This window comes from Teleopsis dalmanni, chromosome X, assembly GCF_002237135.1.
Source record: "Teleopsis dalmanni isolate 2A chromosome X, ASM223713v2, whole genome shotgun sequence".
Lineage (NCBI taxonomy): Eukaryota > Metazoa > Arthropoda > Insecta > Diptera > Diopsidae > Teleopsis > Teleopsis dalmanni.
In genome coordinates, this window is record NC_051848.1 from 43,619,907 (window position 1) to 43,631,272 (window position 11,366).

The 11,366-nt window shown below is 28.0% G+C and overlaps 3 protein-coding genes across 3 annotated transcripts; 1 reads left to right on the forward strand and 2 right to left on the reverse strand.

Moving 5' to 3' along the window:
* Nucleotides 1–2,892: 2,892 nt before the first annotated feature.
* On the reverse strand, nucleotides 2,893–4,245 carry LOC119690042 (60S ribosomal protein L27a). The gene is made up of 4 exons (XM_038105024.1): nucleotides 4,175–4,245; nucleotides 3,536–3,853; nucleotides 3,196–3,330; nucleotides 2,893–2,981 (listed from the first exon to the last, which is right to left on the reverse strand). Exons 1-3 carry the CDS (start codon nucleotides 4,175–4,177, stop codon nucleotides 3,202–3,204), a joined length of 450 nt encoding a protein of 149 aa, XP_037960952.1. The 5' UTR covers nucleotides 4,178–4,245; the 3' UTR covers nucleotides 2,893–2,981; nucleotides 3,196–3,201.
* A 2,528-nt stretch (nucleotides 4,246–6,773) lies between these two features.
* LOC119689577 (39S ribosomal protein L27, mitochondrial) lies at nucleotides 6,774–7,565 on the reverse strand. Its single transcript, XM_038104435.1, has 3 exons — nucleotides 7,417–7,565; nucleotides 7,187–7,350; nucleotides 6,774–7,126 (listed from the first exon to the last, which is right to left on the reverse strand). Exons 1-3 carry the CDS (start codon nucleotides 7,478–7,480, stop codon nucleotides 6,923–6,925), a joined length of 432 nt encoding a protein of 143 aa, XP_037960363.1. The 5' UTR covers nucleotides 7,481–7,565; the 3' UTR covers nucleotides 6,774–6,922.
* Nucleotides 7,566–9,543: 1,978 nt separating this feature from the next.
* LOC119689057 lies at nucleotides 9,544–11,058 on the forward strand. The gene is made up of 2 exons (XM_038103798.1): nucleotides 9,544–10,036; nucleotides 10,125–11,058. Exons 1-2 carry the CDS (start codon nucleotides 9,694–9,696, stop codon nucleotides 10,931–10,933), a joined length of 1,152 nt encoding a protein of 383 aa, XP_037959726.1. The 5' UTR covers nucleotides 9,544–9,693; the 3' UTR covers nucleotides 10,934–11,058.
* Nucleotides 11,059–11,366: the final 308 nt, after the last annotated feature.

Genomic DNA, 11,366 nt, shown 5'->3' on the forward strand with positions numbered 1-11,366 from the left:
ATTAAAGTGTAACAATTATATGAGAAAGATTTGATAAAAAATGTAGCAATTCGTGAATTTATAATTTCTTATCAAAAATCGATGTTATTTAGTACATTCAAATCAAAAATGGACATTAGTTCTATAAGTTCTTTTTTTATTCACTTTAAAAAATAATAAAAAATATGGCAAAGAATCATATTAAAAAGAAAATTTTAAAATATAAATTACTTTTCGTTTTTTTAAGTTTAAACACATAAAATTCTAAAAAAAAGGAGAATATACTGCAAAAAGATATTTGGAAGCAAAGTGATGATTTACAGCTGGAGTTCGAAGAATCTTTCAAGGTGACAGTTCATCGTCTGCTTGGATTATAAAACATCGGGTTATGTCAATCAATTTCTAAGTCTCATGTGGTCTAAGTGCGGGAATGAACTTAAAAATAATATCTGGCTCAAACACATGTAGTTGAAAAGTGTTTTCCTCAGAGTACAACTTTGTCAAATGAAATAGCTATGACGACCATTAGTACCCAAAAATGTGAAAGATATGTCAAACAAGTACTTGATAAGAAGGATTCATTGTCAGAGTACCATCCTAACCGTAGATCATTATTGGCTACATCCGTAATCTTATCACAAAAGGTGAGCTGGTATACCATCGATTAATGGTACTATCCCATGCAGCTATCCTAATCGATGAATGCATTAGACATCCCTCATTAAACGGCTTTATTTTAAGAAACTTAACTGCGGTCCTAGTAGAAAATTCAACTTGGGAGGAAGCTGTATAAAGTGTCTGATACTTTCGTACCTGGCAGGATCATTTTGAAAAGAATATTCTATTATGACACACATTATCTTTTTTTTATGGCAGCGTATAATATTACACTTGGCCAAAACCCGTTCGTTAAAAGTTCTAACCCACCACATGGAGAGCAAACAAATTTATTGAAATAGTTCTATGTCCTTTTGTATTCAATACTAATTTTTTGAAGATTTTATTTTGCCTTTATTCAAGCTTAGTTAACATTGTTTTAAACCTCTAATAATTAGTAATGTTACTTAGTCCTAAATATACTTTATAACTATAATGGGATATTACTGATTTTTAATATCTAAAAAAAATGAGATAAATGTAATTAATGGTCCGGCTTCAACTGGCTATGAATCATTAAAATAAATAAATATATATACTGAATGCTACTCATAAAGATCTTCTTTGCTAGCCGCTATATTAATTATCATTTATCTCTGTATTTCAGTTTTAGGTATCCGATAATAAATACTTTATATAATAATGGGTTTTGAGTATTTTTTTAATGCAATTTTTGAACGGTATACATATATCACCGAGTTAGGAAGAAGTTCACTAACTAATATTCCTTTAATTGTATTTGACAAGAAAAGCACTCCCTAATGTCATTATACTATTAAATTTACATTGGCGTTGGGTCCTTAAAGTTAGTAAAAATCATTGATATAGAATTTGTCGGATTTGTCAAAATTCAAGCACTATGAGTTTGAAAAAACCGATTGTTATTTAAAAATTCCAGGAGCAGCCAGATCTACATTTCGAAACCATTATCTTCGTCTATAAGATGGTGAAGTAGCGTTCACCATTTTCTTTGCCTAACAGTATCGAAACCAATGGATTCCTATCTGTACTTCCTTTCATATTATGTGATGCTATATGTCTCCCGAGGGAACAGCAAAAATATTGTTATGCAAACATTATCATTTTGTACGGTAAAAACAATTATTTTAATGGCTTCTGGCCTCTGTACTTCTCACTTTTTGATTCGTGAATAATCTACTGCTAGCCTTGTAAGTTCCATTTCCGATCTTATTATAGACTTATATTTGCATTATATATTGCATTGCTAAAATATCTTTGAATAAAAGTCGACCATTTACGATAATATAAAATGTAAGGATGTAGTATTGAGGTCGAATTCATATAATTTAACTCCAAGATTAAATTGCATATTTGTCAGTTCCATTGTCTGTCTGCATAAACTATTTAACCCTTATAAATTTATAATTCCTTATTGAGACTGAATATGAGCTAAATTCGATTTCTCCCACATTACCACTTGAACCCGTTTTCTTTCCAACTACATCTAAGTTAGTAATTTATGAAGAGACTATGAGAACTACTAGCTTCTTCCTATGTATTTGTATTCGTGATTTAAGATCGTGTAAGCATTTTAAGCTAGAATTTAGCTCTGTTTTATTATTAACTATATTTCTATCTTACAATATAATCAATATACATACATATACCATATTTAACTACAAAAAAATACACAGAATTCTCATCGAACTCAAAAATATATTCAAGTTTTTCCTATATCAAATATGTATTTTCCAATAGAAAAAATGCATTATTTTCTTCCCAGTTTACTCTCGTTCTCACGTTAAGAGATATATAAAGCACATGCACAATATTACAGAAAATTTAAGTTTCAATATTGTAAGAATTATCTACCGGAATATTATAAGACTCAATTCCTTCAACTCAACACAGATTAGTTTAAATAAACATTCACGCACACTCATTTATCCCATATCCTATACAATTTTTTTTCTTATCCTACCTTCACATTCTGATCTATCTATTTGTATTGCAATTTCATACACGTTTTCTACCATATAAATTCCCACGCAATACAACATCAAATACTGGTTATTATATTTGTGAAACTTAGATTAGACGATATTGAATAAAACTTCACCTTTTCATTATAATACAAAAACCAATAATAATAATTGGAAGTCCACTATATATTACAATTTTCTTAAAAGTACTAAAACATTTATGCACTACGCCTCAATTGTTTATTTTATATAAACTCTCAACAACTTCCTGAGCTGAGTAGCGTATCTTCCAAATATATTATATGTAAACATATTTAACGTTTAAATATTTGTTGTTTTATTAAAAAAAACCAATACATTTTCGATATTTGAATGTACGTCAATCCTAAGATTAATCGGAATCTGAAATACAAAAAAAAAAGAACATCAGAACATTTCGTAAGGTAATTCATTTTAGATGTGTTCAAAAATACACTCAGTTCAGTTATGGTTGAACTAGAAATCAATCAGCAGTAGTCTGACGTTCTAGATAAATCGTCATAGTGAATATTTAAATACTGGAACTGAAAACATTTTGTTCACACCAGATTTGTTTAACCATCAATTATATACGCACCTTAACTTAAGCTCTCAACAAGCAGACGCCGCCAGCCTTCTTAATTTTATCTTCAGCTTTCTTTGAGAAGTATTTGGCTTTCACAATGATTGGTTGTTTGGGCAAGTGTCCACGACCCAATAATTTGTAGTAACCCTAAAAGCAAAAAAGCAAAAATTCATTAATATTGAGTATATGCAGTTTTAAGTGAAAATTGAATTTATTTTGAAAGATCAGAAAGGCTTTCGCTACATGGAGAGTGCAATTGTACGGTTGCGTTCAGTCCGCCCGACGCCTTCTTTATATCATCACATAAAAATTCAATTTTTTAATGCAAAACAATTTTGAAATGATAACTTACAAATTGTACTAAATCAAGAACGGGTGCCTTAGTGCTTTTCTCATTTTTAAGCTCAGCAAGTTTTTCAGGTCCAACAAGTGACCACAATTTGTCCAAGTTGACAGTGGGGCAGAATTTATGTTGACGACGCAAATGGAAGTTCCTCATGCCTACTTTACCGAAGTATCCAGGATGGTATTTATCAAAGTTGATGCGGTGATGGTGCATGCCACCAGCATTACCGCGACCACCGGGATGCTTACGATGTTTACCAATACGGCCATGACCATGACTTACATGACCACGAAGCTTTCTGGTCTTCTTCCTCTTAATGTTAGACTGCAAACAAAACAAAAAAAATGATTATATTTAATGTGAGGACATAATTCATCATTGCACGTGCTTTTGACAGTTTTTCACAGTTTGCGTTACTACAGTCACTTTTGTGACAAAATGCACAGAGGTTTTAGGTTAGATTTCAATGCGATTTTAGATATTTCTATTTACAACGCCAAATAACTTCATTCAACATTTGTATGTGATTATTAATTTAATTAATTATTTAGTTTTACTTTGTTTACCACACTTCTTTGATTTTGTACGATCCAAACTGTGTAAAAACTTATTCGCACCTTTGCCACAAAAACGACGACTACTCACCATCACGAAACTTTGTGAAAGAAAGAAATAAGCAAAGTTAGATGCCGAAGTAGCACAAGTCAATTATGAATTTTGGATGTGTTTCATGTGTATTCAAGCATCAGTGGGGTATGTTCAAAAAACGACATTTTATTTTTAACATTACTTAATAAAATATTATCGACAATATTATTTTAATTTTATTTATTAATTAATATATATTATATTATAGAGAGTAATTGAACATTTATATTAATAAATAGAAAATATATGTACAATTATTGTCAATAATGTTTGACTATTTATTTCGATGGTTAAATAATTTTTATTTTATATTCAGTTATAATGGTGCATTTTAGTTTAGAATATGAATAAAATAAGAAGTGTTCGAACAGTAACAGCTACAAAAACAACTACTCAATATATAAATCAAATTTTTCTAGTTGTTGTAGCTTCATTACTGTTTGAACCCCTCTAGTTTTGTTTTCATCATAAGACGCATCACATTCAACCAAAAAAATCTACCTTGTAAATAAAAAAATTTTATTTTAAAAATATAAAATTAGTTTTATTTTAGAAAGATAAAATAAAATTACTTTATATGTACCCTAATGCAAAAAAAAAAACAAAATATCCTAAAATAGTACAATAGATTATTAAATTTTAAAAAGTTAAGTATCAATACACGATGAGAATGCGGAGTTCGTTTTGTAACAATAATAAAGATAATTTTAAAAATTAAATATTCATTATTTATACATATATCATCCAAATTTTTGTTATCATTAAAATTATATTAATTATAAATATTTATATATAGAATTATATTGTTTTTATTATTCTATTATAAAATTAAATACTTATTATTTATAAATATGCCATCCAAATTTTAGTTATCATTAAAATTCATTAAAAATATTGGAATATACAATTTTATTCTATTTGTTTCACGAATAATAATTGTTGTAATTTGTTTCAAAAATAAATAATATATTAATGAAAATGCTATTAAATTGTAATTATAGTCTAATAGTGAGGAGAACTAAAAAAGGAACTTGATTAATTAAATTTTTCTAATCAAATTTTTACACTATACTAACATTAAAGTTTTTACATTAATTAATTGGTGTCAATCTTAATCATGGCAATGATTCTATTAATATTAAATATTTATCTGAAATATTGGTGTAATACACTTATATATACATTTATTTATACATACATACATCATATATATATATATATATATATATACATAAATAATTGAGTACTACTTACTATGTTCTATATGAATAGTAAGGGTGTTCAGACCGAACTCAGTAAACGTTAATATATTATGAGCTTTTGTAAGATGACTTAAAAAAAACTCAATTATATGTCAAAGTTTACTAAATACCAAGTTCAGTTTGAATACTTCTATTATTATGTATTTATAAATGTACACACAAAAGCTTTTATGTAAATTTATATATTATGTTACATATTTGTCTGTGCTTACAGTGCCGTCTGTCTCTCCTAAATGAAGCAAATAATTTTATATTAATTATTATATTAATCTGTCAGTAATAATGGCTGGTCAACAAATAATTCTTCTTATATGAAACAGCAAAGCGCAGTGATTTTTTTGAACAATAATCGTTATTAGTTTTAAATAACTTTAGTTTGCTGTTAAAAGTCCATATCGACTAAGCCTCGTCATATATAAGCCTTATTAACTATAATTATGAAATTGACAGCGTTGTTTCCATATATAGTTTTATATACATACATATATAATATAATGTAACTATTAAACAGAGCAGGATGAAAGTGTTGATTGTATCCGCCCACTCGGCGAAGTGGAATTTCTATAAGAAATTTATTTCCCCTCTTGGAAGAACTGGACAACGAAAATATTTAATATTTTTAATAAGTTTAAGTAAGTATCGTTTGCTGTTTTAATTGGTTTGTATATCTATCTTTGCATTCTATCCTAAATTATTTTATGTTAAAAGATTAAATTTCGATATTAATTAATATAATTTCATTATTAATGTAATCTCATTAAACTTTAATTCAATTATTGTGAAAGCTACTAAATTGCAATTAAGAGGTCTTTCTAACATCTATTGTTAACAACTATATGACTTGGGATGCTTAATTAAGTATTCCAGTTAAAAAGTTGCATTCAAGCGAAATAAAAACATTTGTTTTATATAAATTTTCAAACTACATAGATATTCTGTCCCTATTGTCTTAATAAGAGATTCAATGGAAAAAAAATAGTTTTTCCTATCTACGAAGAAATCATTCTTAATTTAACAAAATAATAAGGACTCATCACCAAAATAAAGTTTTAACTCAATTTAGCTCGCATAAATAGAATAAATAGAATATATTCTGTATAATGTTCAATTACTCATATAAATTTTATGTAAATTAAAAAAAAACCTTATAATATAATGTAATCTAAAAACGCATATTGCGATTAGAGATTTCATGCTCGGAGTAGGATGCATATAACTAACCAAGTAACACTAAAAGTTTTTCAACTATTAAGATCGACTAAGATATTTATAAAATAAATTATTTTAATTAACGTTTATTGCGAGGATATTGCAGCACTTAAATGCATAAATTTATATTAAAAATGATATGAATTTGCTTTAAATATGCACAATTTTTCCTCTTTACTTTACATTAAAGACTTCACGTTTTCAATTAAGTTTGTGTTGATTTTTATGTAGTATATTTACTTATTTTACTATTTTGTATTATATAAATCATGTTTTAGATTTCTTCAACTATGCGAAATCGTTGATGTTGTCGTTCGGGCACAACATTAAAGAATTTTTTTGATATAGCTTGACCATTGCGCCCTGCGTAATGTCGCTGTATCCAGGTATGATCCCAATCTGGATCTAAGGTCTCACAAGTTACATAAACCTTTCCATGTTCCATAGCGTATAAAGTACCGTTCCCACCGAAGCCAACCTATATTATTTACACCAAAAATAGTACTCATAAATTATGTAAATATTTACTTTTGCTTACATTTAGGCCGGGATGAAAACGTGTAGTCAATTGTGTTGCCAAAAGTGTGCCCTGTGAAACATAATGACCATCTTGAACACGCCAACCACGATGTTTCGGTCTTGGGTGACCCTTCTTATTACGTGTGCTGCCTCCAGTTTTTTTACTAGCATTGCGAACAGTGTCTGTCATGCACATAACATTATTATGTATGAAATATTTACGTTTTTAAACTTTTAGAAAGGACTTACTTAGCAACGGTTGATCTGCTTTTAAGCACTGCAATGTTATCTTTTGCATAAATGCAAACGACATTTTGTTCTTTATTTAATATAATTGAATTTTATTTGAGGTATTTATTTGTTTATACAATTTAAGGTTAAGTATTTGGAAATGTCAAAACTGCAGTTCGCACAAAAAATTATGTAAATTTGACAAACGTCAAAATATTTATCTGCTGGTAGTTAGATGTAGCACTTCTTATTGAATACGAAATATTGATTAGTATTTAACTTTTTAATATATATAATTATCAGTCAGTTATTGTTATTTATTTCAATATATAAATGATATTAATTGCTACACGAATGCAAAAAATTGCATGCAATTGCTGTCACACATTTATTGTTATATTAGATTTATTGCTATTAAAAAGTGTGATTATATTTTTTCCTAAAAGTATACTATAAAATTGAAAGAAACATTGTGTTATAAGTTGCTATAAATATTGTAACTGGTTAATGTAAAGTATATAAAAAACATAATTAGTTTATATATGAATCACACTTAAGAGGACAATAAACTATTCCAAAGCAAAGATATGCAATAAATATAAGATCTCGCAAGGCGCACGAAAATTTTCTATATTTATTTTTAAGAAGACCATCAATAGGTTCGCAACAAAAATTTGGTTTAGTAAATCACAGAATCCACACTTCCTTGAGACAATAGATTTTATTAATACCAACAACACAGTTATATATCGAAATATATTTCTATGTTTTTGGTTATTATTATTATTTTGGTTTGATATTAATTAAAATTTATAAGATTCCGCTATATATAGAGCACATAAATACAGAAATTGCATTTAATAATTGTTATTTATATAGCAGATCACTAGTTCTAAAAATTCAAGAAAGGAAGAAAAGTAAACATTCGTTAAATGCTTTAAAGAAATGAAGCAATGCAAAAACAAATACATTTACATTCTTCACATACCAAGGTGGGTGCAAGTAGCTTCGCTAGTGGTGATATCCCCATAACATTAGACTAAATTTGTCAGGTGAGACGTCTACCTCAGTGTACATTGAGTGATATATTTGAATAGTAGTAATGTTTTTTTAAGAAATGTCTAATTCTTATTTATTTTATTATTTATTACATTAAAATTGTTTTCAAAAAAATATGTATAATAATTTTGTTTTTTAACTGGCTAATTGATCAATAGTTACATAATAACTTTTCAAAAATCTTTATTTGACTATATTCTATAGTCATCAAAGTTTAATGTTAATGTAATGTAGCAATATTTTAGTATAAATCACAAAGAAATAATTATACAATACATTAACATTAAAACATGAATTACAAATGTAGAGGAAATAATTATACAATATTTTGGCAATGAATATAAAATACATATATAGGGGAATGATATATTTATTCTGTATTCCATTTTAAAAAGTCTTATTCGCACATATTTTTCTCTTTTCTTCAGTTACCTGGTTGAACATATAATTAAGGTTAAATTACTTATGTTGCAAACAATCGTCTACCAACAGTTATTTCGAAGCAAAAGTAGAAACCTTTATGTAACGGCTACAAAAAATACATATAAAATACATTTATAGGGGAATGATATATTTATCCTCTTCCGGATTTGTTGAAGCTGTTTTTACACACCTGAGCATAGTGTTTATATAACTATTGATTAATTAGCCCGTTTAAAAATAAAATTATTAATAAAAATATTTGGTCATTAAAACAATAAATAATTGAAATATATGTACTCCACTTTAAAAATCTTATTAGCAAATATTTTTTTTTACATTCTCTTCTTCAGTTATCTGGCGGAATATATTATTGAGACTGAATTATTTATGTTGCAAACAATCGTCCACTAACAGCTGTTTTGAAGAAAAAGTAGAAATTTTTTTTTGACTGTTACAAAGATTAAACAATTATATTGCATTAATTGAAGTAATGTATATTCTGAACCAGTTAATGTTCTGCATTTAACAATTTAGATACAGAACCTAAAGACGGTAGTGTAAACAGTGTAAATAATGGTTAAAGTTAGCAACATAGACTTAGTATTAAAAAACAACATATTTATTATTTTCTTTAACTGTTTTTTTAGAGATCATTGCAACCCAATTTTAGTTTGTACTGTACAAACAATACTGTATTGTCAGCTCTGACAGCACAATGACAGGCGAAATATTCAAAACTGATCGGTATTGAAATCGATCGTTTTGCGGCATTTTTGTGGATTAGTTTGTTAATTAATATTAAATATTATTACTATGGCCGTTGCACAAATAACTCAAGAGTCAATGTTTGGAGTTAGTGGCACTGCAGTTGACGCAATTAGATGTAAAATGAGGAATGCGGCTGAAGTTCAACGTCACAATAAACGACATGAGGTAAATGATATGTTGCGTTGCGGGTTAGGCGAAATGATCGAAGACTTCGAAGCAATCTCAACACAGGAAATTGTAGATTTATCAGAAAAGTTAAGAAGTCGCAGAACGGCGACTTGTGAAGATCTATTTCGTCTTAGCCGTGCATTTATTTCAGATGAACAACACATTGTCGCATTTATGTCGACACCTGGCGCATTTCAAGTCATCATTAAAGAGCTAACAGGTGAGATTTTACATTTTACACAGCTGATAAATCATAAATTATTAAATAGTTTAAAATGTTTTTAAATATGTAAAATTATTTTTTTTAGGACGTCGTGCTGATAGAGAACTTTTGGCGCTTCAATGTATTTGTAATTTATCGTTGGGTAAAGCCAAAATTTGCGAGAAAATAGTTGCTTATGCAGGCAGTTATCTAAGTGTTATACTTGAAGGTGGATCGTATGAAATGAAGTCCATTGCTTTATGGACATTGGCAAACATTATTTCAACAAGTGGTCGTTGCGCAAAGAATTTGATTAATATTAATTTAATTACTATATTGCTTGATTTATATGTGAACACATATACAAGCTTCGCTGACGTATCTAGTGATGCCGGTTTGTGCTTGTATCTTTTAGCACTCAATGGTGCTTCATATATAAACGCTGAACACAAATGTGTTATTTATAAAACATTTAATTTGAAAAATCCGTATACAGAAGGTGCTGAGTATCTTTTGGCCATATTGCTACACGCTGGTTTTTTTGAAAAAGACTGCGTCATACATGAGCATAAGTTAATATATTTAGTTATTTTTATAGTTAACAATATAAATGATTCTGATAATTTATTGGAAAAAACAAATCGTTTGAGAGTGTTCTACTCTATTCGTGCGCTTGGTAATCTCATTCAAATGAATCCAGTTACTTTTACTATTTTAAAAGAGGAACTTAGCGGCAATCAACTTAACGATTTCTACAATTTTATGCAAAAACTAATAAACTTCCACGACAGTTTCCTAAATAAAGAAATCGAATGGGTGATTGAAATTATTAAAAGCAATTTTTCAGAAGAGAATCAAGAAATATCTCAAATCGAAGAACTCCTAAATGATACTGAATCTGTGGCTATGGAATAGAATATATTTTTTTTTATTTATGTAAAAGTACAAATTGTGATCCACAACATGCAACTTAAAGACTTTAGCTATGTTAAATACAATGAATTGTAATTGGTCTAAGTTTGAAAATGAAGATATATACATATTAGATACATGTTGATATTTATAAATAAAATTTATATATATTAGTTTTTTTAATAATTGTTGTTTGTTTTTAATAATGATCATGTAAACAAACTCATATACGAAAAAATTTGCTATTAAGCATAATTACAATTTGGATAGTTGTATTGGTGAATCCTACTGCCTAAACTTAAAGAAAATACAATAGGCAATACAATAGTACAATAGTTGTTGTTTTTCGAATGAAAAGTTCTTCGTAAGATCTTTGCTCCTCTACGAGTATTCGAATAAACCACGAGCTGTATGAGCTTTATCACGACATTGATAT

Bases quoted from the DNA above. Each gene is read 5' to 3' on its own strand.
- LOC119690042 (XM_038105024.1), bottom strand. The intron at 3,331-3,535 runs GTAAGTTATCAT...TTTTGCTTTTAG, and splicing joins TTCTTGATTTAGTACAATTT to GGTTACTACAAATTATTGGG.
- LOC119689577 (XM_038104435.1), bottom strand. From the start codon at position 7,480: ATGTCGTTTGCATTTATGCAAAAGATAACATTGCAGTGCTTAAAAGCA. The intron at 7,351-7,416 runs GTAAGTCCTTTC...TGTGCATGACAG, and splicing joins AGCAGATCAACCGTTGCTAA to ACACTGTTCGCAATGCTAGT. The intron at 7,127-7,186 runs GTAAGCAAAAGT...TAAATAATATAG, and splicing joins GTTTTCATCCCGGCCTAAAT to GTTGGCTTCGGTGGGAACGG.
- LOC119689057 (XM_038103798.1), top strand. From the start codon at position 9,694: ATGGCCGTTGCACAAATAACTCAAGAGTCAATGTTTGGAGTTAGTGGC. The intron at 10,037-10,124 runs GTGAGATTTTAC...TATTTTTTTTAG, and splicing joins CATCATTAAAGAGCTAACAG to GACGTCGTGCTGATAGAGAA.